The sequence below is a fragment of the Hyla sarda genome, chromosome 3, assembly GCF_029499605.1.
Source record: "Hyla sarda isolate aHylSar1 chromosome 3, aHylSar1.hap1, whole genome shotgun sequence".
Taxonomy (NCBI): Eukaryota; Metazoa; Chordata; class Amphibia; order Anura; family Hylidae; genus Hyla; species Hyla sarda.
Genome location: NC_079191.1, coordinates 122,894,802 through 122,921,360, shown reverse-complemented (window position 1 = coordinate 122,921,360; position 26,559 = coordinate 122,894,802). Strand labels below are relative to the sequence as shown.

Below are 26,559 nucleotides of genomic sequence, written 5' to 3'. Positions count from 1 at the left end.
GCAATCTGAATAAATCCCTGGATCAACATTCTATCCCTATAAATGAAGTTCTGTCCCTTTATCAATCACATTATTACATACAAATGACTGATAATACCAGATGGTCTGTTACATCTTTCATAGATAGTGGTAATGTCAGTAATCGGCCAAAATCTGAAGTCTATGGTATGATCAACAGACCAGCTGTCGTGGTAGTCTAAAAAAAAACCAATGCCAATCTTTTACTGTACATGTTCATAATGGTCATAATGTTTTAGTGGTAAAAAGTACTGTGTGCCAATTGGCTATACGTTTGACCACTGGTTAAAATTTCTTGTGTATGGTCAGCTTTAAAGGAAAACTGTCAGCCTGTTCACCACACTAAGCCCATACTGTATACTGGGTTATAGTGCAGGTGAATAGGATTCTAATGAGGGGTCACTTACTTATTTTGGTTCACTGACTGCCGAGATATTTGCCTGTAAAATTCCGGTATTTCATCCATGACTAGTGCATTGAAGGTGTTGCCCCCACCAGCTGTCCATCTCTGCCTCCTGCAGTGAATGTCCGCTCCCGCTATTAGCATATTCATTATCTTCAGCTCCACTTCCTAGTGAAGTGGAGTAACAGGTCACGTGAGCGCAGTGCTCTGTCTGCAGAGTGAATGCGGCGGAAGATTTCAAACAGCTCTCACGTCCTGATGATGTGAGAGCACTGCGTAAGAAGACCGCTCTGCTGGGTGAAATCTTCCAGCGCATTTCCAGAACTTTATAGGCAAACATCTCGGCAGTCAGTGGACCAAAGTAAGCAAGTGACTCCTCGTTAGAATTCTATTCACCCACATAATAGACCAGTGTAGTGTGGGTGAACAGGCTAACAGTTTTCCTCTAATCATGGTACCCTCTGAGCAATATGGTTGCCCCAGTATTCCTTCTATAGAAGGAGAAGTCCCATTGAAAAGTTTTTGTACTATTATACTCAATGCATCAGCAGTGTGACGTGTTGACCACGGGCAACTAGGAAGAAAACAGCAGCGGAGGACTGGATACCAGCGCACCAGGGGGGCGGTGGCAGGTGAGTCCAGTTTGTTCTTTTAGATGCTGCCAGCCTTGACATAATGGTACAAAAAAACATTGAGACTTCCCCATTAACAACATTTACATAGATATATATGAGTGATATTAGGCACACTGCATTGATGAGTGTCAGTGATATTTTAACCCCTTAGGGACTCAGCCTATTTTCACCTTAAGGCTAAGTTTCCACTTGTTTTTTTTTTTTTTTTTCTGGCAGTTTTTGGAAAACTGGCACTGCAGTTTTTCAGCCAAAGTCAGAAGTGGATCCATAAGGGAGGAGAAGTATAAGTCCTTCTTTTATATGTCCTATTCCTTTTGAATACACTTCTGGCTTAGGCACAAAAACTGCAGTGGCAGTATTCCAAAAACTGCCAGAAAAAAGCCAAGTGGAAACTTAGCCTAAGGACTCAGCCCTTTTTTGCAAATCTGACTACTTTCACTTTATGAATTAATCCCTTAAGGACCCAGCCAATTTTCACTGTAGGACAAAGCCATTTTTTGCACATCTGACCACTGTCACTTTAAACATTAATAACTCTGGGATGCTTTTACCTTTCATTCTGTTTCCGAGATAGTTTTTTCGTGACATATTCTACATTATGATAGTGGTAAAATTTTGTCGATACTTGCATCATTTCTTGGTGAAAAATTCCCAAATTTGATGAAAAAATTTAAAATTTCACATTTTTTTTACTTTGAAGCTCTCTGCTTATAAGGAAAATAAATATTCCAAATCAATTATATATTGATTCACATATACAATATGTCTACTTTATGTTTCCATCATAAAGTTGACATGTTTTTTCTTTTGGAAGACATCAGAGGGCTTCAAAGTATAGCAGCAATTTTCCGATTTTTCACAAAATTTTCAAAATCAAAATTTTTCAGGGACCAGTTCTGTTTTGAAGTGAATTTGAAGGGCCTTCTTATTAGAAATACCACACAAATGACCCCATTATAAAAACTGCACCCCTCAAAGTATTCAAAATGACATTCAAAAGGTTTGTTAACCCTTTAGGTGTTTCACAGGAATAGCAGCAAATTGAAGGAGAAAATTCAAAATCTTCATTTTTTACACTCGCATGTTCTTGTAGACCCAGTTATTGAATTTTTACAAGGGGTAAAAGGAGAGAAATCTTCCTAGAATGTGGAACCCAATTTCTCTCGAGTAACAAAATACCTCATATGTGCATGTCAAGTGTTCGGCGGGCACAGTAGAGGGCTCAAAAGGGAAGGAGCGACAGTGGGATTTTGGAGAGTGAGTTTTTCTGAAATGGTTTTTGGGGTGCATGTCACATTTAGGAAGCCCCTATGGTGCCAGAACAGCAGAAAACCCCCCACATGTCATACTATTTTGGAAACTACACCCCTAAAGGCATGTAACAAGGGTCCAGTGAACCGTAACACCCCACAGGTGTTTGACGACTTTTCGTTAAAGTAGGATGTGAAAAATTTTTTTTTTTCACTAAAATGCTAGTTTTCCCTCAAATTTAGATTTTTTTTACAAGAGATAATAGGACAAAATGACCCCCAACATTTGTAACCGCCTCTCTTCTGAGTATGGAAATACCCCATGTTAGGATGTAAAATGCTTTGCAGGCAAACTACAATGCTCAGAAGAGAAGGAGTCACATTTAGTTTTTGAAAAGCAAAATTTGCTGAAATGGTTTTTGGGGGGCATGTCGCATTTAGGAAGCCCCTATGGTGCCAGGACAGCAAAAAAAAAAACACATGGCATACTATTTTGGAAACTACACCCCTCAAAGCACGTAACAAGGGGTCCAGTGAGCCTTAACACTCCACAGGTGTTTGACGACTTTTCGTGAAATTTGGATGTGTAAATTATTTTTTTTTTCCACTAAAATGCTAGTTTTCCCTCAAATCTAAAATTTTTACAAGGGGTAATAGGACAAAATGCCCCCAAAATTTGAAACCCCATCTCTTCTGAGTATGGAAATACCACATGTGTGGACGTCAAGTGCTCTGCTGGCGCACTACAATGCTCAGAAGAGATAGAGCGCCATTGAGCTTTTGGGAAAAAAAATTTTGGAATGGAAGTCAGGGGCCATGTGCGTTTACAAAGCCCCCCGTGGTGCCAGAACAGTGGACCCCCCCCACATGTGACCCTATTTTGGAAGCTACACCCCTCACAGAATTTAATAAGGGGTGCAGTGAGTATTTACACCCCACTGGCATTTGACAGATCTTTGGAACAGTGGGCTGTGCAAATGAAAAATGTAATTTTTCATTTTCACGGATCACTGTTCCAAAAATCTGTCAGACAAATGTGGGGCATAAATGCTCACTGTACCCCTTATTACGTTCCGTGTGGGGTGTAGTTTCCAAAAATGGGGTCACATGTGGGTATTTATTTTTTTGCGTTTATGTCAGAACCGCTGTAAAATCAGCCACCCCTGTGCAAATCACCAATTTAGGCCTCAAATGTACATGGTGCGCTCTCACTCCTGAGCCTTGTTGTGCACCCGCAGAGCATTTTACGACCACATATGGGGTATTTCCGTACTCAGGAGAAATTGCGTTACAAATTTTGGGGGTCTTTTTTTCCTTTTAATGCTTGTGAAAATAAAAAGTATGGGGCAACACCAGCATGTTAGTGTAAACATTTTTATTTTTTTACACTAGCAAGCTGGTGTAGCCCCCAACTTTTCCTTTTCATAAGGGGTAAAAGGAGAAAAAGCCCCCCATAATTTGTAGTGCAATTTCTCCCGAGTACGGAGATACCCCATATGTGGCCCTAAACTGTTTCCTTGAAATTCGACAGGGCTCTAAAGTGAGAGCGCCATGCACATTTGAGGACTAAATTGGGGATTGCATAGGGGTGGACATAGGGGTATTCTACGCCAGTGATTCCCAAACAGGGTGCCCCCAGCTGTTGCTAAACTCCCAGCATGCCTGGACAGTTAGTGGCTGTCCAGAAATGCTGGGAGTTGTTGTTTTGCATCAGCTGGAGGCTCCGTTTTGGAAACACTGCCGTACAATACGTTTTTAATTTTTATTGGGGGGACAGTGTAAGGGGGTGTATATGTTGTGTTTTACTCTTTATTATGTGTTAGTGTAGTGTAGTGTTTTTAGGGTACATTCGCACTGGCGGGTTGCAGTAAGTTTCCCGCTAGGAGTTTGCGCTGTGGCAAAAAATTTGCTGCAGCCCAAACTTGAAGCAAGAAACTTACTGTAAACCTGCCCGTGTGAATGTACCCTGTATGTTCACCTGGGGGGGGCAAACCTCCAGCTGTTTCAAAACTACAACTCCCAGCATGTACTGACAGACATGCTGGGAGTTGTAGTTTTGCAACAGCTGGAGGCACACTGGTTGGAAAACCTTCAATTAGGTTCTGTTATCTAACTCAGTATTTTCCAACCAGTGTGCCTCCAGCTGTTGCAAAACTACAACTTCCAGAATGTACTGATCACCAAAGGGCATGCGCGTAGATGTAGTTATGCAACAGCTGGAGGTACGCAACTACAACTCCCAGCATGCCGAGACAGCTGTTTGGGCATTCTGGGATTTGCAGTTTTGCAACATCTGGAGGGCTACAGTTTTAGAGACCACTGCAAAGTGATCTCCAAACTGTGGTCCTCCAGCTGTTGCTAAACTACAAATCCCAGCATGCCCGGACAGCAGACAGCTGTTTGGGCATGCTGGAATATGTAGTTTTGCAACAGCTGGAGGGTAACAGTTAGAGACCACTATCTAGTGGTCTCAGACTGTACCCTCCAGATGTCACTAGGTAACTCACCGTCTTCCGGAGGATCCAGCCGCACGACGTTGCCGCCCGCCGATCTCCGTTGCCCGCAGACTCCGGATCGGTAAGTGGATCTTCGGCGCCGGTCCCTGTCGGGTTTCCCTGTCATGCCCCGCCTATTGTGGGTGGGCAGGACAGGGAAGACGAAAGTAAACCCCTCCGCCCCCGATCTGCTATTGGTGGTCGCGTCTAGACCACCAATAGCAGGGATGGAAGGGGTGGCACCCCTGCCACCTCACTCCTATCTCTTCAGGGGGGTTGTGGGTGTCATGGACACCCGCGATCCCCCTTCTATTCCGGGTCACCATAGACCCATAATGACCCGGAATCGCGCAAATCGCAAGTGTGAATTCACTTGCAATTTGCCGCAATCTCCGATATGGGGGGGTCTAATGACCCCCCTGGGCCTTTGCACGGGATGCCTGCTGAATGATTTCAGCAGGCATCCCGGTCCGATCCCCACCTGGTGCGTGGTGGGGGCCAGAATTGTCCATGACGTACACGTACGTCATGGGTCCTTAAGTACCAGAGTGTCATGACGTATGCGTACGTCAAGGGTCCTTAAGGGGTTAAAGGGGTACTCCAGTGGATTTTTTTTTTTAATCAGCGAGTGTCAGAAAGTTAAACAGATTTGTAAATTACTTCAATTAAAAAAATCTTAATCCTTCCAGTACTTATCAGCTGCTGTATTCTGCAGAGGAAGTTGTATTTCTTTCTAAAATTATTTTCTGTCTGACCACAGTGCTCTCTATTGACACCTCTGTCCATGTCAGGAACTGTCCAGAGCAGGATAGGTTTGCTATGAGGATTACATACTTTTTTTTAAATAGAAGTAATTTACAAATGTTTAACTTTCTGGCATCAGTTGATTTAAAAAAAAAAAAAAAATGTTTTCCACCGGAGTACCCCTTTAATAACTCTGGGATGCTTTTACCTTTTATTCTAATTCCGAGATTGTTTTTTGTGACATATTCTAATTTAAGATAGTGGCAAATTTTTGCCATTACTTGCATCCTTTCTTGGTGAAAAAATCCCCAAAATCCCCAAAAGTTTGAAAATTTAGCATTTTTCAAATTTTTAAACTCTGTTTGTAAGGAAAATGGACATTGCAAATAAACTATATATTTATTCACATATACAGTATGTCTACTTTATGTTGGTATCATAAAGTTGGCATGTTTTTACTTTTTGAACACATTAGAGGGCTTCAAAGTCTAGCAGCAATTTTCCAAATTTTAGGGGCCTTTCTGTGAGAAATATCCCATAAATGACCCCAATGTAGAAACTGCACCCCTCAAAGTTTTCAAAATGTATGTTAAACCATTAAGGGTTTCACAGGAATAGCAGCAAAGTGGAAGAGAAAAATCTAAATCTCAATTTTTTAAACTAACATGTTCAGGGAACATAACAAGGGGTACAGTGAGTACTTACAACTCACAGGTGTTTTGAACAGTGGGCCGTAAATGTGAAAAATTTTATTTTTAGCACTGAATTGCTGGTATTAACCCACATGTTTTAGTTTCACAAGAGGTAAGAGAAAAAAAAGCTCAACAAAATTTGTAGCCCAATTTCTCCAGAATAAGGAAATACATATATGTCAGTAAAGCACTATATGGGTGCAAAACGGCTTAGGTGATATGCACTGCAATGGCAGAGGTTCTGACATAAAACCTAAAAAATAAACCAGCAAGTGACCACAATTTTAAAACTACACCCCTCAGGGAAGTTAACAAGGGGTACAGTGAGTATTTACACCTCACTTGTTTTTTGAACAGTGGGCCGTAAAATGAAAAATTCAATTTTTTTAAAGTAAAATGCTGGGGTTACCCAATTTTTTACATTTTCACAAGGGGTAATCGGAGAAATTGGGTTACAAATTTTGGACGTCTTTTTTTCCTGACTATGGAAATACATCCACATATGCGGTAAACCATTAAAAAAAAAGTTTTCCACCAGAGTACCCCTTTAATGCTGCACAGACCCCAGACCAGACTCTCTAATTAAATACAGGCAGCTAGCCAGTCTTTGCAAAGTCATCTCTCCTCTCCTCCTTTTTTTTTTTTTTTTTTGCTGCTCTAGGACATTTGGAACCTCTAATGGAAGTTTAGGAGGTCTCCTTGTCTTTCTAGTTGGCATTCATGCTTTATCCAAGTTTTACAATTATAAGCTTTTATTTTAGGTTTAGTATCCCCTTAATTCCTCTTTGTGCATTGTGAAATAAATAGGCTTTCCACTGTGGAATTTCACAACATTCCAATTGTCAAGAGACGTAACTCAATAAAATTATAATACTTGATATTAAAGTTTAACTCATTGTTGGTCTAAGAATATGACTCAGATATCAATGAGCTTTTGCTATAGTGTTTATTGGATTGTCCATTAAATACATATATCTTGATTTCATCTGTAACTTGTTTAGTATATTTACAGGAGAGAATGTTAAAGGTATAGTCCTCTACTGAACTCTATGGGATATATCAATATACAAAAAGGATACAGATGTAGTGTGTCAGAGGTGGAACTGCTTCTCGCTTACTTACTAAGCACATTTGTTGTTTTCTACATATTTATAGAAGAAGGAGTGGCAGATGCTATTGTATACCTAGATATGCATATCGAAGATTACATTGCAAAGGTATATTACAGGATAATGTAAAAGGCTAATAGTGTAAACAGCAGAGTATCTCTAGGTATTGATAGGACGTGAGAAACAGATTTCCTTCCACCAACTATTAAATACATATGACAACTCTGCAGGGTTTTCTGAATCCTGCTTACAGACACGATAATACCTTTATAACATTTGTACACGAAAGCTGTTAAATAAGCTAAATAGATAAAGATCAGCAAAGCAATACTAGAAGAATAACAGCAGGTAATATATTAACTTACCAAATGTCCAAGACTTCTGAAAGTAGCATCCATCAACATAACTTTCCATTTCTCCTCAATATTGTCTGGCAGAGGTTTATAAATGTAATACGCCACCAGCACAGACAGAAGCACGAAGCACAGTGATTTCGATGCCATGTCTAACTACAGTACCCACTTCTCTCCAGTGATTAAAGCTACCTCACACTGACTATGTTACAAGTCAGCAGCCACTGATAGGGCAAAGTTAATCTGTTGGATCTGCGCCAATTTGTAATCTGATCTCCAGTGCAGTCTATAGAGACGCTGTGACAGACAGTCAGGTTTATGTATCCTGTGTGTGTCTCTATTCGAAAACCAAAATACCATTTGATGCTCTGGACATGGGCAAATGTGAGTGAATGAATTCTGTGTGCAAAGATGGATGGTGTCCCAAACTGGTCTAACCCCTTAACAACCAGGTCAATTTTCATTTATGCATTTTTTGTTTAATCTCCTTTCCTCCTTCTAACAGCAACCATTCTTCTATTTTTCTATCTACAGCCATTTACCATAATATATACTGCAAAGCTAAAAAAAAATAAATACCATATTTATCGGCGTATAACACACATTCTTTATGCTAAAATTTTTAGCCTAAAGTCTATCTGTGTGTTATACGCCGATAGACTGTTTGTGACCACGCAAAAGCCCGGCAGTTCAATGATTTAAAGCGGGCGCTTTAAATAATTGAACTGCAGCAGCTTCTGCCTGGCCAGAGTCCCACTGCCACTGCCCGATTCCCGTCCCCAGTTTTATAGTTATATGTCCCGCTGCCGCCACTGCCTGATTCCCTCCCGGTCACCGGTTTTATAGTTAAATATCCCGCCACCGCCATTGCCCAATTCCCTCCCCGGTTTTATAGTTAAATATCCCGCCGCCGCCATTGCCCAATTCCCTCCCCGTCCCCGGTTTTATAGTTTAATATCCCGCCGCCGCCACTGCCCAATTCCCTCCCCCATCCGCTGGTTTTATAGTTACATGTGCCCTGGGGACTGCGGTCCTTCATGCTCCGGCGGTCTCCTGATCTGTCACTGTGCGCTGCGTAACGACGAGTGACGTCCTCAACAGGACGTCACTCCTCAGTCAGTGTGCGGCGCACAGTGACAGATCAGGAATTGGGAGGGAATTGGGCAGTGGCGGCGGCAGGATATTTAACTATAAACCGGGGAAGGGGAGGGAATTGTGCCGTGGCGGCGGCGGGATATATAACCATAAAACCGGGGATGGGGAGGGAATTGTGCTGTGGCGGCGGTAGAATATTTAACTATAAAACCGGGGAAAGGGAGGGACTTGTGCCGTGGCAGTGGCGGGATATTTAACTATAAAACCGGGGATGGGGAGGGAATAGAGCAGCGGCACTCTGGCCCCACAGAAGGCACTGCACGTCAATGATTTAAAGCGCTTGCTTTAAATAATTGAACTGCAGAAGCCGCCAGAAACAGTTTATCGAGGTACACCTGCACACACATGTACCCTCATTTTTCCAAGGATATTTTGGTAAAAAAAAAATTTTACCCAAATTTCCTTGGAAAAATGAGGATGCGTGTTATAGGCCGGTGCGTCCTATACCCCGATAAATACAGTAATATTTGTTGGATGAAATGAAAAAAAAAAAAACATGTTATATTTATTCAATGGGTCAATATGATTACAATGGTACCCAGTTTATATAGCTTTTGCTTCATTCAACTAGTATTAAAGAATTTAAAATGTAAAAATAAAAACAAAATAGGTCAGACCTATTCTGAACCCTATAACTTTTTTTCTTCTTCTTTCTACAGGGCTTATTGCTTTTGATGTAATATTTAGTTTTGTCTCAACCACTTTAGTGTAAGTGGGACTTTTTGATCGCCTTTTAGGGTGCATTCACACACTAGTAACTAGCAGTGGGAAACCTGCTGTGAGTTACGCTACCAATCATTTGAATGGGTCCCCAGATTGTCAGTAAGTCTGACACTATTGCGGTCTGTCCGCTCACCCATTCAAATAAATTGTAGCATAACTTGCAGCGGGTTTCCCTCAGTGGGAAACCCGTTGCTAGTTACTAGTGTGTGAACGCACCCTTAAAGGGGCACTCCACTGGCCAGCGTTGGGAAGTAAATGTTTTGAACGCTGTTTTCGGCTGCGGTCATGACTAGAGATGAGCAAACTTTTGAAAAATTCGATTTGGCTGATTTGCCAAATTTTTGGAAAGTTTTTTTTTTTTCGATCCAAACTTATTTGTGGCGAATCTATATTAAAAAAACGGCTATTTCTGGAATACAGATAGCCTCTATAGAGGTGTAGAACACTTTGCTGACTACTTGTGACGAGACCAATCTCGCCACATTGCATTGGAGAAGCCTGGTTGCCCGCCTGCTTCCTTTGGACTATGGCCCTGGGAGATTGGGCCCTTTAACCCCTACAGGACCCATGACGTAACGGTACGTCCCGACACCCTGGGTCTTAAGGACCAAGGACGTACATTTACGTCATGGGCAGTTCTGGTCCCCGCCGTGCGCCGGGCGGGGATCGGACCGGGATGCCTGCTGAAATCATTCAGCAGGCATCCCGTGCAAATGCCCAGGGGGGTCATTAGAATTCACACATGAGATTTGCGGCTATTCCGGCGATGCGGGTCTCGTGCAACCCGCTGACCCGGAGATACAAGGTGATCGGGGGTGTATGATACACCCCATATCACCAACTGTATCTATGGGGAGGTGGCGATTTCGTCACCCCCCCAGGATCACTGCTATTGGCTGGACAAGTTAACAGCATCTTCCCGCAGCTCCCGCCGTTGGCTGAGTTCAGTCAGCGGTCAGAGCTCGGAGCCTCCAGAGAAGAAAAGAAGCCCCCCATAGATCAGGGAAAGCATACAGCCCAGGGAAAGGTTGGGTAAATAGTAAAAAATAAAGTTAAAAAAAGTTTTTAAAAAATCCCCCCCCCCCCTGACCCCCTAATAGGTCCCCAAGGATCTTCTGCAGTTTTTCAGTGTGACCCAGGCCCTATTAGGGGTTCAGGGCGCTGCATTAGTCCCCCCATTGGCTGCAGCATTTTTTCCCCCCCATATAATGGTGTGTGATTTCTAATCACACACCGTTATATATAGTATACACCAAGCACACACCAAGGACATAACCCCCCACACACACACACACTACCCTCCCCCCCGCCACCGCCCCCCCCCCCCCCGCCACCGTAGAAAAAAGGCGATGGCTCGCCGGGCATTTTCGGTAGCGGAGGCATACGCTTTTCTTGCCTCCGACTCCGAATTTGTCAGTGTGGACGATGAAGATCCAACATTTCTGTGTTCTTCATCGTCCTCCTCATCATCTAGTACTGATGATGAGCCCCCTGCATGGCGGTCGGAGACGCCACCAGGCGAGGCCATGCACCCCCATGATAGTGGCCCAGTGGCCGGCACTAGTGTGAGTGGTGATGCCGCTTGTACTAGGAGTCCAACCCCCCAGACAAGTTTACTGGAGCCCCCTTCCCGTAAACCTGTCTGGAGACCCCAAGAGGGTTATTTAGCCACGGGTTCCGGAGTTTGTTGGCGACTCCAGAATCCGGATTGACAATTCTGGATTCACTGAAATTGACTATTTCAGTTATTTTTTCAGTGACAGTTTTGTCAATCACATGGTGGAGCAGATGAATCTGTACGCCAGGCAGTTCATCGCCCACCACCCTGATTTTTTCTTGGCCAGGTCCAATGAATGGTGCGCCATTGATGCAGCAGAAATGAGGACATTTTGGGGCCTCTTGCTGCATATAGGCCTGGTCAAAAAACCAAGTGTCAGACACTACTGGAGCGGGGACATCCTCTACCAGACCCCGCTTTACAGTATGGTCATGACACGGAGGCGGTTCGAGGCCATTTGGAAATGCCTGCATTATGCAGATAATGCGGCATGTCCACCCTGAGGTGATCCCGCCTATGACCGGCTTTACAAAGTGAGGCCGGTCATCGATCACTTAGGGGCCAAATTTTTGGAGGCCTATGTACCCCTGAGGGAGCTCTCGGTTGATGAGTCTCTTATCAGTTTTAAGGGGAGACTCATCTTCCACCAGTATATTCCCTCGAAGCGGGCACGATATGGCGTGAAGCTCTATAAACTTTGTGAGATTACCTCCGGGTACACTCTCAAGTTTAGAGTGTATGAGGGACGAGTTTCCCGTATTGAACCCCCAGATTGTTCCCCCAAGCGGGAAAATCGTTTGGGAGCTTGTGCACCCATTGCTGGATAAGGGTTACCATGTGTACGTGGACAACTTTTATACCAGCATCCCTCTCTTCACATCCCTTGCCGCCAGATCCACGTCCGCTTGTGGGACCGTGCGGAAAAACCAGAGAGGCCTCCCTTTAAATTTTGTTAAGACACCTATTCCCAAGGGTGAGTCCCGTGCCCTTGCCCATGAAAACCTGTTGCTGGTCAAGTATAAGGATAAGAGCGATGTCCTTATGCTGACCACTATTCATGGCAACTGCAGCTCACCTGTCCCTGTGCGAGGTACCACAACACCGGTCCTCAAGACCGATTGTATTCTGGATCGGTATATGGGGGGAGTTGATCTTTCTGATCAAGTCCTCAAGCCATATAACGCCATGCGAAAAACACGGGTATGGTACAAGAAAGTTGCGGTCTACATGGTACAGGTTGCCATGTACAACTCTTTTGTACTGTCCCAGTACGCTGGCAACACAGTGACATTTCTCCAGTTCCAAGAAGAAGTCCTAAAGGTCCTGATCTTTGGCGATTGGGAAAGAGCAGGCCGGACTTCCCAAGGAACTGAAGTAATAGGTGCCAGGATCGTCCCAGGCCAACACTTACCAGGTGAGGTCCCCCACACTGGAAAGAAGGGACGAGCCCAGAAAAGATGCAGAGTGTGTTACAAGAGGGGGATTCGGAAGGACACCACCACTCAATGTGACACTTGCCCAGATAATCCGGGCCTCTGCATTAAGGATTGCTTCAGGGAGTATCACAGGGAGTTCTAAATTTTACCTCTTCATTTTAATTTTCCACAATTTGACCCAAATGTACCAAGTCCAGAGTACATTCTAAGTTTTAACCCCATAAAACCACTAAATTGCCCAAAAAATATTTAATCCAAAAAAAAAACTGATAAGACCTCTGGGGGTATTTTTTTTTTTAATAAAAAATGGGTCATGGGTCACTGAGTCACTATCATCGGGGACTTTTTATGTTGCCTCAAATGCGCAGCGCTCTCTCTGCACCTGAGCAGGATGCGCATTTGGAACGGCCACACATATCACATTCCAGAATGATGATTCAGAGCGTAGGGTTTGGGGCGGGCATATTTTTTTGTTTTGGCTATGCTCTGGGTCATCATTCTGGGAACATAATCTGTTTTATAATTTTATAATTTTATGTCCCACTGTACCCCATTTTAGTTACTTAGTGTACCCCAGTTATTTACCCCATGTAATGCCCCTTGAGGGGGGGTCCCACTGTTCTGGCTCCATAGGAGAAAGCCAAAGCTCAAGGACCCTGACTGATCTCCGGCACCTCTGAGACTGGTGTGCACGCTGTTTACGCCCAGACTTGAGGTATGTACTTACATTCCAAAGAAATGTATTTACACATTTACCATGACATTTTCTCCTTTTACCACTTGTGAAAATGAAAAATGTGGGGTAACCCCAGCATTTTAGTGTAAAAAAAAAATCAAATTTTTCATTTTCACACCCCACTTCATGAATATTTATCAAACACCTGTGGGGTGTTAAGGCTCTCTGTACCCCTTGTTATGTTCCTTGAGGGGTGCAGTTTCCAAAATAGTATGCCATGTGGTTTTTTTTTTTGCTGTCCTGGCACCATAGGGGCTTCTTAAATGTGACATGTCCCCCCCATTTCAGCAAAATTTGTAAATGTGACTCCTTCTCTTCTGAGCATTGTAGCGCTCCCGTAGTGCATTTGACGTCCACTTATGGGGTACTTCCATACTCAGAAGAGATGGGGTTACAAATTTTGGGGGGTATTTTCTGCTATTAACCCTTGCAAAAATGTGAAATTTGGGGGGAAACACATTTTAGTGGAAAAAAAATATTTTTTTTTACATATGCAAAAGTCGTGAAACCCCTGTGGGGTATTAAGGCTCACTTTATTCTTTGTTACGTTTCTCAAGGGGTCCAGTTTCCAAAATGGTATGCCATGTGTTTTTTTGCTGTTCTGGCACCATAGGGGCTTCCTAAATGTGACATGCCCCCCGAGCAAACTTTGCTCTCAAAAAGCCAAATATGACTCCTTCTCTTCTGAGCATTGTAGTTCGCCCGTAGTGCACTTCAGGTCAACTTATGGGGTACCTCCATACTCAGAAGAGATGGGGTTACAAATTTTGGGGGGGTATTTTCTGCTATTAACCCTTGAAAAAATGTGAAATTTGGGGGGAAACACATTTTAGTGATTTTCTTTTTTTTTATACATATGCAAAAGTCATGAAACCCCTGTGGGGTATTAAGGCTCACTTTATTCCTTATTACGTTCCTCAAGGGGTCGAGTTTCCAAAATGGTATGCCATGTGTTTTTTTTTTTTTTGCTGTTCTGGCACCATAGGGGCTTCCTAAATGCAACATGCCCCCTAAAACCATTTCAGAAAAACGTACTCTCCAAAATCCCCTTGTCGCTCCTTTGCTTCGGAGCCCTCTACTGCGCCCGCCGAACACTTTACATATACATTTGAGGTATGTGCTTACTCGAGAGAAATTGGGCTACAAATAAAAGTATATATTTTCTCCTTTTATCCCTTTTAAAAATTCAAAAATTGGGTGTACAAGAACATACGAGTGTCAAAAATGAAGATTGTGAATTTTCTCCTTCACTTTGCTGCTATTCCTGTGAAACACCTAAGGGGTTAAAACGCTGACTGAATGTCATTTTGAATACTTTGGGGGGTGCAGTTTTTATAATGGGGTAATTTGTGGGGTATTTCTCAGATGAAGACCCTTCAGATCCACTTCAAACCTGAACTGGTCCCTGAAAAATAGTGAGTTTCAAAATTTTGTGAAAAATTGGAAAATTGCTGCTGAACTTTGAAGCCCTCTGATGTCTTCCAAAAGTAAAAAACACGCCAATTTCATGATGCAAACATAAAGTAGACATATTGGAAATGTGAATACATTTTTTTTTATTTGGAATATCCATCTCTCTTACAAGCAGAGAGCTTCAAAAAAATTTTCAATTATTTCATAAAATTTTGGGATTTTTCACCAAGAAAGGATGCGAGTACCGACAAAAATTTACCACCAAGTTAAAGTAGAATATGTCACGAAAAAACAATCTCAGAATCAGAATGATAACTAAAAGCATTCCAGAGTTATTAATGTTTAAAGTGACAGTGGTCAGATGTTCAAAAAACGCTCTGGTCCTAAGGTGTAAAATGGCCTGGTCCTTAATGGGTTTAAAATAGTATTCAGACATACCAGAGTGTATGTCACTCATTCTGGCCCTTTAAATACAGTGGGGTCATTCGGTATTTGCCCTGTGTGAGCGGTGATAACCCAGATAGCTATGCCATGGAGCCCATTCATATAATGAAAGACTATGGGAAAGACTTTAGCTCCATGGCAATTGAACTGTATGTGTGTGGTCTGAGCACCATTTAATAATGTGCGCTCAGGCCTAAGCTATCTGGGGATATGTTGCATGTATATGTTTTATGTAGTAATTGTGGCATTGTGTAGTTTTATGTCTTTTTGCAACTATGTACTCAATGGAGTCTGCCTCTATCCCTGGATATAATTGGATTATTGTCCCATTGTCCCCAGGACAGAGGGCTCTGTGAAACCAGTTTGAGCCAGATAGCCATGTGCCAGCCAGGGCCCAAAAGATACTTTACTAACTTTTGAACCCCTGGTCTGACTCATGCCATTTTTTAAAATGTTGTTCCCATGAATGGTTTGATTGTGAATATGTAATTTTTATGTGAATGTGATGTATGGTTTTAGAGTTATGAAAGTTGGGCAAAAAGTATGTTTTAACCGTATGTGTAATTGAGTTTCCTCTCAGGATAAGGGGAGGGAATATGTGGGATGTAACTGATATGTGATTGGTTGTTTTATACCTTCCTGTGGGCGGTCCTGTATTTGAAAATACTGTAATAAAAACCAGGCTGGGTGTGCCAGCACCTCAGACCACTGCTTGACCCTCAACACAGAGCCTTGTCTCGTTCTTGGGGGGATTCACTATATGCTGTTAGAGACTTATTGCCAGGAGTGTAAGCCGCTTGGGAGCTTTTCCTGTTCATCTGTTAGCAGCCATTCGTGAGGTTCCAGTTTGGAGTGCTATTTTGTATGCAGTTCGGGAGTTTGGTGTTCTGCAGTAGCTGTGCCTGTGTTTCTGAAAAGGGGATTATCGCCTAAACGGTTTTTAACCCCTTGTGTGCAGAAGCGGTCCATTACAATTGGTGGCAGCATTTGGATGCGTTGTGCTGGGGGTGATACACAGTAGAGGTTGGAGGTGCTGCCGGTTTGTACTCCACTCGGGTAGGGACCTTGGTTGTTGCCTGGTCCAGCTTCCGTGTATCTGTGTACTCATCTGCCAGACGAGCAGCTTCGGGTAAGGTAGCGGGTTTGCGGTCCCTAACCCACTCTCGGACTCCTGCAGGTAAACGATCAAAGCAGTGCTCCAACAGTTACCGCTTGGCACCCTACCATCCAGTGGGCTACGGTGCGGTGTAGTCTGCATGCCCACTCCTCATAGGAATCGCCAGCTTCTTTGTTAGTGTCCCAGAATCGCCGCCGGTACGCTTCAGGGGTTACAGCGTATCTGGCCAAAAGGGCATCCTTTACTACCCGGTAAATTGTAATTTCCTCCTCTGGAATGGCCCAAAACGCCTCACTGGCCCGGCCGGATAACTTCCCAGAGAGGATGGTGACCCATTCTTCTGCGGGTACCTGGTGTAAGGCACACTGCCTTTCAAAATCAGCCAGGAACTCGTCAATCTCTCCTTCTGATTCAACAGAATTTTTAAATGCAGCAAAGGGTACCTTCCTCCTTCCAATATTGCTATTGGGTACCTCTGCTGCTGCGGCTCCTCTTCCCTGGGGCGCCTGCTCTGCTGCTACTGCTGCTTGCACCTGCACTACAATATCTGCTGGAGGGTTGGGGCTAAAGTATGCCAGACTTATCTGGACTGCCCGGTTAAATTGTACCTCCTCGGGTGTTAAATCCAGTATGCCAGGCACATTAGCTCTCTCCATTCCCTGTGCCGCATTCATTTCCAATAATATGGCAATAATCTCTCTTTTCTTGAGATTACTCGCTGATCGTCCTCTGCGTTCCAATATATCTTTAAGAGTAGCCCGCCTTAATTTTCCATACTGCATTTCCATCCTGGGATGTGTAGCTGGCCTTCTGGTTGATGGGATTCGTCCCGCCGTTTGCCACCAATTGTTACGGCACTCCCCGACAGGTAGAGGAAGCCGCCGCTTGGAATGATCCCCTTCTCCAGGAACGCAGGTTGGTTCCAGCCGACCATCCAACTCCCGACCGGAGGATACGAACGCGGCCTCTCAGCAAATCAGTCGAACTCCTTCCATAGCTAGAAATAAGGAAAGCGCTGTCCCAATAGTAATCCCCCCCCCACAAACGAGACCAGCACCGTCTTGAGGGTCAAACAGGAATGAATTTAATGGGGCTACCTGCCCGGTATTTATGCAGGTCTCCACCAGGTGGACACTCTCCTAGGGGACCTGATGGAAGACTGTAAAACATGGTGGACAGTAGCCAATCACAGTGGCTTCAACATAAGCCCTTCCCACTTTACCCATACCTACCTCCTCTCTATCCCTCAGACAACTGGGAAGAAATCCAATTATCTCCCAGGACAAAGGAATTCAATTATCTCCCAGGACAAAGAAATTCAATTATCTCCCAGGACGAAGAAATCCAATGATCTCCCAGGACAGAGACAATCGCCATCCCAGAACACAACAAGAAAACACATTGAAACATATAAAGGACGAAATAGAAGGCGGGCGGCAGCTTCCAGCGGCGTTTGGTAGATAAAGGGTCCTTTTTTAGTTCCATAGGATTTGTACCGAGCACTGCTGATTTTTCCTCGGGTCCCAAAAGCGGCCGCCGCCTCGTGGTCAGCGAACGACAACCACCCGTACGAATGGAATGGAGAGGTGTCTGCGGTTAACCACAACGTTCTAATTGGGGCCAATAGGGTAACCAGCAGAGGGATCTGTCACAATATTGTTATTCAGAATGACATGCAGATTATCAGCATCGCTTTTTGAATCACTGCCGCAGAGCGGCACAATGACAGAGCCTGGAGGTAGTATCAGAATGAGGAGACCATATAGTGACTGAATGACACAGTGTGGAGGTGTTGGCAGCATGAGGAGACCATATAGTGGCTCAATGACACAGTGTGGAGGTGTTGGTAGCATGAGGAGACCATATAGTGGCTGAATGACACAGCTTGAATGAGGCTGAAGAATGAGGAGACCATATAGTGGCTGAATGACACAGCTTGGATGAGGCTGAAGCATGAGGAGACCATATAGTTGCTGAATTTCACAGCATTGAGGTGTTGGCAGCATGATGAGACCATATAGTGGCTGAATGACACAGTGTGGAGGTGTTGGCAGCATAAGGAGACCATATAGTGGCTGAATGGCACAACCAGAAGTTTGCAACATCATGACTAGACACTAGGCCTTCACAATCCCTAAGATTATAAAATGAAATCTGAAATTTAAACCGAAGATTTTGGGTAGCTAGTGCTACCATAACAACATTTTTATTCCCAGGCCCAGTAGCATCAGTAAACCATATATTGCCTGAATGACACAACCTGGAGTTGGCTGAAGCATGAGGAGACCATATAGTGTCTGAATGGCACAGCCATGAGTTGGCAGCAGCATGATTATACACCAGGGCTTCACAATCCCTAAGAAAAAAAGACACATTTTTAAATGTAAACCGAAGATTTGGGGTAGCTAGTGCTACTATAACAACATTTTTATTCCCAGACCAAGGTCCAGCAGCATAAGTAAACCATATATTGGCTGAATGACACAGCCTGGAGTTGGCTGAAGCATGAGGAGACCCCAGGGCTTCACAATCCCTAAGAAAAAAAAGATGACGTTTTACATTTAAACCGAAGATTTTGGGTAGCTAGTGCTTCCATAACAACATTTTTATTCCCAGACCCAGGCTCAGCAGCATCAGTAAACCATGTATTGCCTGAATGACACAGCCTGGAGTTGGCAAAAGCATGAGGAGACCATTGAAATATAAGCATTTTAAATAGAAATTGAAGATTTTGAAATTGAAATTGAGGATTTTGAAATGGAACTTTTAACTCCCAAGTTTTAGTGTCCCGGGCCCCGGCATGTGGTTAAATAGGACTAAATCTAACAAGGAGTCACATGTCACATGGCAGCATAATAACAGAGCCTGGAGCTGGCATCAGTAGGGGGAGACCAAATAGTGACTGAATGACTGCCTGGAGTTTGTGGCAGCATAGGGAGACCATATAGTGTCTGAATGGCACAGCCTGGAGGTGGCTGAAGAATGAGGATACCATGTAGTGGCTGAATGGCACACCCCAGAGGTGACATCAGAAGTCCTGAAAGTGACCCTAATGTAAGGAATTTCTGAAACTGGGACCAGCACCTTAATTATGTTTTGCAGTATCCATGGCAGCACAATGAGAGAGCCTGGAGGTGGTAGCATCAGCATGAGGAGACCATAGAGCAGCACACTTAGAGAACCTAGAGGTGGTAGCATCAGCATGAGGAGACCATAGAGCAGCACAATTAGAGAAACTGGAGGTGGCAACATCAGCATGAGGAGACCATAGATCAGCACAATTAGAGAGCCTGGATGTGGCAGCATCAGCATGAGGAGACCATATGGCAGCACAATGACAGTGCCTGGAGGTGGTAGCATCAGCATGAGGAGACCATATGGTGGCACAATGACAGAGCGTGAAGGTGGTAGAATCAGAATGAGGAGACCATAGAGCAGCACACTTAGAGAGCCTGGAGGTGGCAGCATCAGCATAAGGAGACCATAGAGCAGCGCAATTAGAGAGCCTGGAGGTGGCAGCATCAGCATGAGTAGATCATATAACAGCACAATGACAGTGCCTGGAGGTGGTAGCAACAGCATGAGTAGACCATATGGTGGCACAATGACAAAGCATGATGTCGGTAGCATCAGCATGAGGAGACCACAGAGCAGCACAATGAGAGAGCCTGGAGGTTACAGCATCAGCATGAGGAGACCATAGAGCAGCACAATTAGAGAGCCTGGAGGTTACAGCATCCGCATAGCAGCATGATGACAGACCCTGGAGGTGGTAGCATTAGCATGAGGAGACCATAGAGCAGCAGAATGAGAGAGCTTGGAGGTGGCAGCATCAGCATGAGGAGACCATAGAGCAGCACAATGACAGAGCCTGGAGGTGGCAGCAGCAGCATGAGGGTCAATGAGGATTGAATCTGAGGAACCGACCGACTATTGACTGGGGGTGTCGGATGTCACTTGAGATGAAGTGGATGACCGAGTGAACCGATCAATCATGGCTGCTGGGTTGCTGGTCTCGACACGACTGCTAGCTGACACCGGGAGCTCAGACTTCTTGCTGTGACTCCGGGTGCCACACACCCCTACTCTGATGCGACCTCTGCCTGCGCCTTATGAATATAGGCCTCTGCCACTCCTCTGTGCACATCCTGACACTACTCTGCCTGACATACTTATTGCGTATATGAGGGGCTTCACTATGTTTACAACAGTATTTGTCTAGAACAGAAGCAGGTGTGTACCATTGGCTGTCCTTTCACAGTATCTAGGCCCTTGACAGATTAACAGGTACAAAATAGTACACTACTTAGATGTACGCATGCGGTATGCACTAATGAGGGCCGTAAAATGCGCTATAATGAGCCTAAAACCTCTGTAATTTTTTTAACCCCTTAAGGACCAAGGAAGTACCGGTACGTCCTTGGTCCTGCTCTCCTGATATAACGCGGCATTACACAGTAACCCCGCGTCATATCATAGCGGGCGCGGCATCATAGTGAAGCCAGGACCCGCCTCTAATAGCGCGCAGTGCCGATCGCGGCGCTGCGCGCTATTAACCCTTTAGCCGCGCGCTCAGAGCTGAGCCGCGTGGCTAAAAGTGAAAGTTGCCGGCTAGCTCAGTCGGGCTGTTCGGGATAGCCGCGGCTAATCGCAGCATACCGAACAGCTGACAGGACAGCGGGAGGGCCCCTACCTGCCTCCTCGCTTTCCGATCGCCGAATGACTGCTCAGTGCCTGAGATCCAGGCATGAGCAGTCATGCGGCAGAATCGTTGATCACTGGTTTCTTATGAGGAAACCAGTGATCAATGATGAAGATCAGTGTGCAGTGTTATAGGTCCCTATGGGACCTATAACACTGCAGAAAAAAAGTGAAAAAAAAAAAGTGAATAAAGATCATTTAACTCCTCCCCTATTAAAAGTTTGAATCACCCCCCTTTTCCAATAAAAAAAAAGAACACAGTGTAAATAAAAATAAAAATAAACATATATGGTATCACCGCGTGCGGAAATGTCCGAATTATAAAAATATATCATTAATTAAACCGCTCGGTCAATGGCGTGCGAGCAAAAAAATTACAAAAATCCAAAATAGTGCATTTTTGGTCACTTTTTATATCATTTAAAAATGAATAAAAAGCGATCAATAAGTCCTATCAATGCAAAAATGGTACCGTTAAAAACTTCAGATCACGGTGCAAAAAATGAGCCCTCATACCGCCCCATACACAGAAAAATAAAAAAGTTATAGGGGTCAGAAGATGACAATTTTAAACGTATAAATTTTCCTGCATGTAGTTATGATTTTTTCCAGAAGTCCGACAAAATCAAACCTATATAAGTAGGGTATCATTTTAATCGCATGGACCTACAGAATAAAGATAAGGTGTCATTTTTACCGAAAAATGTACTACGTAGAAACGGAAGCCCCCAAAAGTTACAAAACAGCGTTTTTTTTTTTCAATTGTGTCGCACAATGATTTTTTTTCCGTTTCACCGTAGATTTTTGGGCAAAATGACTGACGTCATTACAAAGTAGAATTGGTGGCGCAAAAAATAAGCCATCATATGGATTTTTAGATGCAAAATTGAAAGAGTTATGAATTTTAAAGGCAAGGAGCAAAAAACGAAAATGCAAAAATGGAAAAAACCCCGGTCCTTAAGGAGTTAAAACACCAGCCGGTGATTACTTTTGGCTGTCCTTTCACAGTATGTAGGCCCTTGACAGATTAACAGGTACAAAATAGTACACTACTTAGATGTAAATATGCAGTATGCACTGATCAGGGCAGAAAAAATGCTCTACAGTACCCTTAACCCCTTAAGGACTCAGGGTTTTTCCGTTTTTGCACTTTCGTTTTTTCCTCCTTACCTTTTAAAAATCATAACCCTTTCAATTTTCCACCTAAAAATCCATACTATGGCTTATTTTTTGCGTCGCCAATTCTACTTTGCAGTGACATTAGTCATTTTACCCAAAAATGCACGGCGAAACGGAAAAAAAATCATTGTGCGACAAAATCGGAAAAAAAACGCAATTTTTTAACTTTTGGGGGCTTCCGTTTCTACGCAGTGCATATTTCAGTAAAAATTACACCTTATCATTATTTTGTAGGTCCATACGGTTAAAATGATACCCTACTTATATAGGTTTGATTTTGTCGCACTTCTGGAAAAAATTATAACTACATGCAGGAATATTTATACGTTTAAAAATGTCATATTCTGACCCCTATAACTTTTTTATTTTTCCACGTACGGGGCGGTATGAGGACTCATTTTTTGCGCCGTAATCTGAAGTTTTTATCGGTATGATTTTTGTTTTGATCTGACTTTTTGATCACTTTTTATTCATTTTTTAATGTTATAAAAAGTTACCAAAATACGCTTTTTTGGACTTTTGAATTTTTTTGCGCGTACGCCATTGCCCGTACAGCTTAATTAATGATATATTTTTATAGTTCGGACATTTACGCATGCGGCGATACCACATATGTTTATTTATTTATTTTTTTACACTGTTTTATTTTTTTTATGGGAAAAGGGGGGTGATTCAAACTTTTATTAGGGAAGGGGTTAAATGACCTTTATTAACACTTTTTTTTCCTTTTTTTTTGCAGTGTTATAGGTCCCATAGGGACCTATAACACTGCACACACTGATCTCCTATGCTGATCACTGGCGTGTATTAACACGCCTGTGATCAGCATTATCGGCGCTTGACTGCTCCTGCCTGGATCTCAGGCACGGAGCAGTCATTCGTCGATGGGACACCGAGGAGGCAGGTAAGAGCCCACCCGGTGTCCGATCAGCTGTTCGGGACGCCGCGATTTCACCGCGGCGGTCCCGAACAGCCCGACTGAGCAGCCGGGATACTTTCAGTTTCACTTTAGAAGCGGCGGTCAGCTTTGACCGCCGCTTCTAAAGGGTTAATACAGCACATCGCCGCGATCGGCGATGTGTGGTATTAGCCGCGGGTCCCGGCCGTTGATTAGCGCCGGGACCGACGCGATATGATGCGGGATCGCGGCGCGATCCCGCTTCATATCGCGGGAGCCGGCGCAGGACGTAAATATACGTCCTGCGTCGTTAAGGGGTTAAAAAAATATATATTTTTGTAAAACACCAGCAGTGCACAACAGTGCTGCAGCCAAAAAAAGCTGTGTACTAAATAGTGTTGCTCACGAATATTCGCAATGCGAATTTTATTCGCGAATATTGCATATTCGCGAATTCGCAAATATAGCACTATATATTCGTAATTGTTTTTTTTTTTATTTTTTTTTTCACAGTACACATCACAGTGATCAACCTTCTCTGCTTCCAGCTTGTGTGGTGTAAAGAAGGCTCTAATACTACTGTGTGAGACTGGCGTGCAAATTTTCGCATATGCGAAAAATTGCATATGCTAATTTTCGCATATGCGAATTTACGCTTGCGCTAATTTTGTATATGCTGATTTTCGCATATGTTAATTTTCGCATACGCGAATTGTTCGCAAATGTGAAAATAAAACGAGAATATTCCGAATATGCGAATTTAGCGAATATATGACGAATATTCGTCCATATATTTGCGAATATTCGCGAATTCGAATATGGCCTATGCGGCTCAACATTAGTATTAAACACAAAATTGCACTCTGTCACAGACTATTAGGAATGGACTGCTGTGTATTATACCGTCTACAGACTAGTATAACCAGTAGTTGAGTTTTTTGAGGAACAAAGACACTGAATTGCGCTGAAAAATTATTCCTGCCTCCTCTGCTAAGGTTTATGAAGTTGAAGCAGCTTGTTGAAATGTATGAGGCAACACACAGCTATCTGACCCTCTCTGTAATACTATGCCGAAGAAAGTGACTGGGAAGTTAATGCCTGCAGCTGCAGTAAAAATCCTTTTCAGTGAAAAAAACAATGCTCTCCGTCCACGAGAACGCTGATGTGACTAGGAGGATGTGAAACACTGCTGGAATGCGCTTTTCTCTGCTGTAACACACACACAGGCTGTCCGTCCTATCTCTCTGCAGTGTAATGAATAAAGAGGCTGGCCGCACTATGGCTGCTGATTATATAGGGCTGTGACATCACAGGGTGACTGGCTGCTGATAGGCTGCATCCTGCATGTGATTCAGAGTCATACTGCCTACTTCCCTTCCCGCCTTCCCAGCGTCTCTTGCCCCATGTACTGACATGTGCATCTGGCATTTTAGATGCCCTGGCGCCTGGAATGCTGTAAAATGGAGTTTAATGAAGGTTTTCGCGCGATAGAATCGTGGCGATATTCGCATTTGTTGCAAATCGAATATTTCCTGAAATTCGTAACAAATTCAGGTTTGTCTGCTTCAATTCAACGATCTCTAGTCATGGCCATCACGCCCCCTCCCATAGACTTGCATTGAGGGGGCATAATTGTGACATCACAAGGGGTCATGGCTGACCCCTGAAGCACAAAAACAGCGTTCGGGACATTTACTTCCGAACGCTGGCCGGTGGAGTACCCCTTTAATAATTTTTTTTCAACGGGGTTTCCCTTTAACCCCTTCAGGACCAAGCCCATTTTGGCCTTAAGGACCAGAGCGTTTTTTGCCCATCTGACCACTGTCACTTTAAACATTAATAACTCTGGAATGCTTTTAGTTATCATTCTGATTTCGAGATTGTTTTTTCGTGACATATTCTACTTTAACATAGTGGTAAAGTTTTGTGGTAACTTGCATCCTTTCTTGGTGAAAAATCCGTACATTTGATGAAAAATTAGAAAATTTTGCATTTTTCTAACTTTGAAGCTTTCTGCTTGTAAGGAAAATGGATATTACGAATACATTTTTTTTGATTAACATATACAATATGTCTACTTTATGTTTGCATCATAAAATTGACGTGTTTTTACTTTTGGAAGACACCAGAGGGCTTCAAAGTTCAGCAGCAATTTTCCAATTTTTCACAAAATTTTCAAACTCGATATTTTTCAGGGACCAGTTCAGTTTTGAAGTGGATTTGAAGGGTCTTCTTTTTAGAAATACCCCATAAATGACCCCATTATAAAAACTAAACCCCCCAAAGTATTCAAAATGACATTCAGTCAGTGTTTTAACCCTTTAGGTGTTTCACAGGAATAGCAGCAAAGTGAAGGAGAAAATTCCAAATCTTCATTTTTTACACTCACATGTTCTTGTAGACCCAATTTTTTTATTTTTGCAAGTAGTAAAAGGAGAAAATTTTTACTTGAATTTGTAGCCCAATTTCTCTCGAGTAAGCACATATGTCATTTGTCTATGTAAAGTCTTCGGCGGGCGCAGTAGAGGGCTCAGAAGCGAAGGAGCAACAAGGGGATTTTGGAGAGTACGTTTTTCTGAAATGGTTTTTGGGGGGCATGTTGCATTTAGGAATCCCCTATGGTGCCAGAACAGCAAAAAAAAACACATGGCATACCATTTTGGAAACTAGACCCCTCGGGGAATGTAACATGGGATAAAGTGAGCCTTAATACCCCACAGGTGTTTCATGACTTTTGCAAATGTAAAAAAAAAATAAAAAATTACCTAAAATGCTTGTTATCCCAAAAATTTTACAATTTTAAAAAGGGTAATAGCAGAAAATACATCTCAAAATTTGAATCCCAATTTCTCCCGATTCAGAAAACACCCGATATGGGGGTGAAAAGTGCTCTGCTGGCGCACTACAGGTCTCAGAAGAGGAGTAGTCACATTTGGCTTTTTGGAAGCAAATTTTGCTCTGGGGGCATGCCGCATTTAGGAAGCCCCTATGGTGCCAGGACAGCAAAAAAATAACCCACATGGCATACCATTTTGGAAACTAGACCCCTCTGGGAACATAACAAGGGGTTAAGTGAACCTTTATACCCCACAGGTGTTTCACGACTTTTGCATATGTAAAAAAAAAATATTTTTTTAACCTAAAATGCTTGTTTTCTCCAAAATTTAAAATTTTAAAAAGGGTAAAAGCAGAAAATACCCCCCAAAATTTGTAACACAATTTCTTCCGAGTACGGCGATACCCCATATGTGACCCTAAACTGTTGCCTTGAAATACGACAGGGCTCCAAAGTGAGAGCGCCATGCGCATTTGAGGCCTAAATTGGGGATTGCATAGGGGTGGACATAGGGGAATTCTACGCCAGTGATTCCCAAACAGGGTGCCTCCAGCTGTTGCAAAACTCCCAGCATGCCTGGACAGTCAATGGCTGTCCGACAATACTGGGAGTTGTTGTTTTGCAACAGCTGGAGGCTCCGTTTTGGAAACAGTGGCGTACCAGG

The 26,559-nt window shown here is 43.4% G+C and overlaps 1 protein-coding gene across 2 annotated transcripts in view; it reads right to left on the bottom strand.

The window, feature by feature from the left end:
• Positions 1 to 7,924, bottom strand: part of AADAC (arylacetamide deacetylase) — a 48,589-nt gene extending 40,665 nt beyond the window's left edge. For both annotated transcript variants that reach the window (XM_056564975.1, XM_056564974.1), the window contains exon 1: positions 7,712 to 7,924. In XM_056564975.1, coding sequence (XP_056420950.1) covers positions 7,712 to 7,849 — 138 coding nt within the window. In that variant the 5' untranslated portion in view covers positions 7,850 to 7,924. The remainder of the gene's footprint in view (positions 1 to 7,711) is intronic.
• Between the last annotated feature and the right edge of the window lie 18,635 nt (positions 7,925 to 26,559).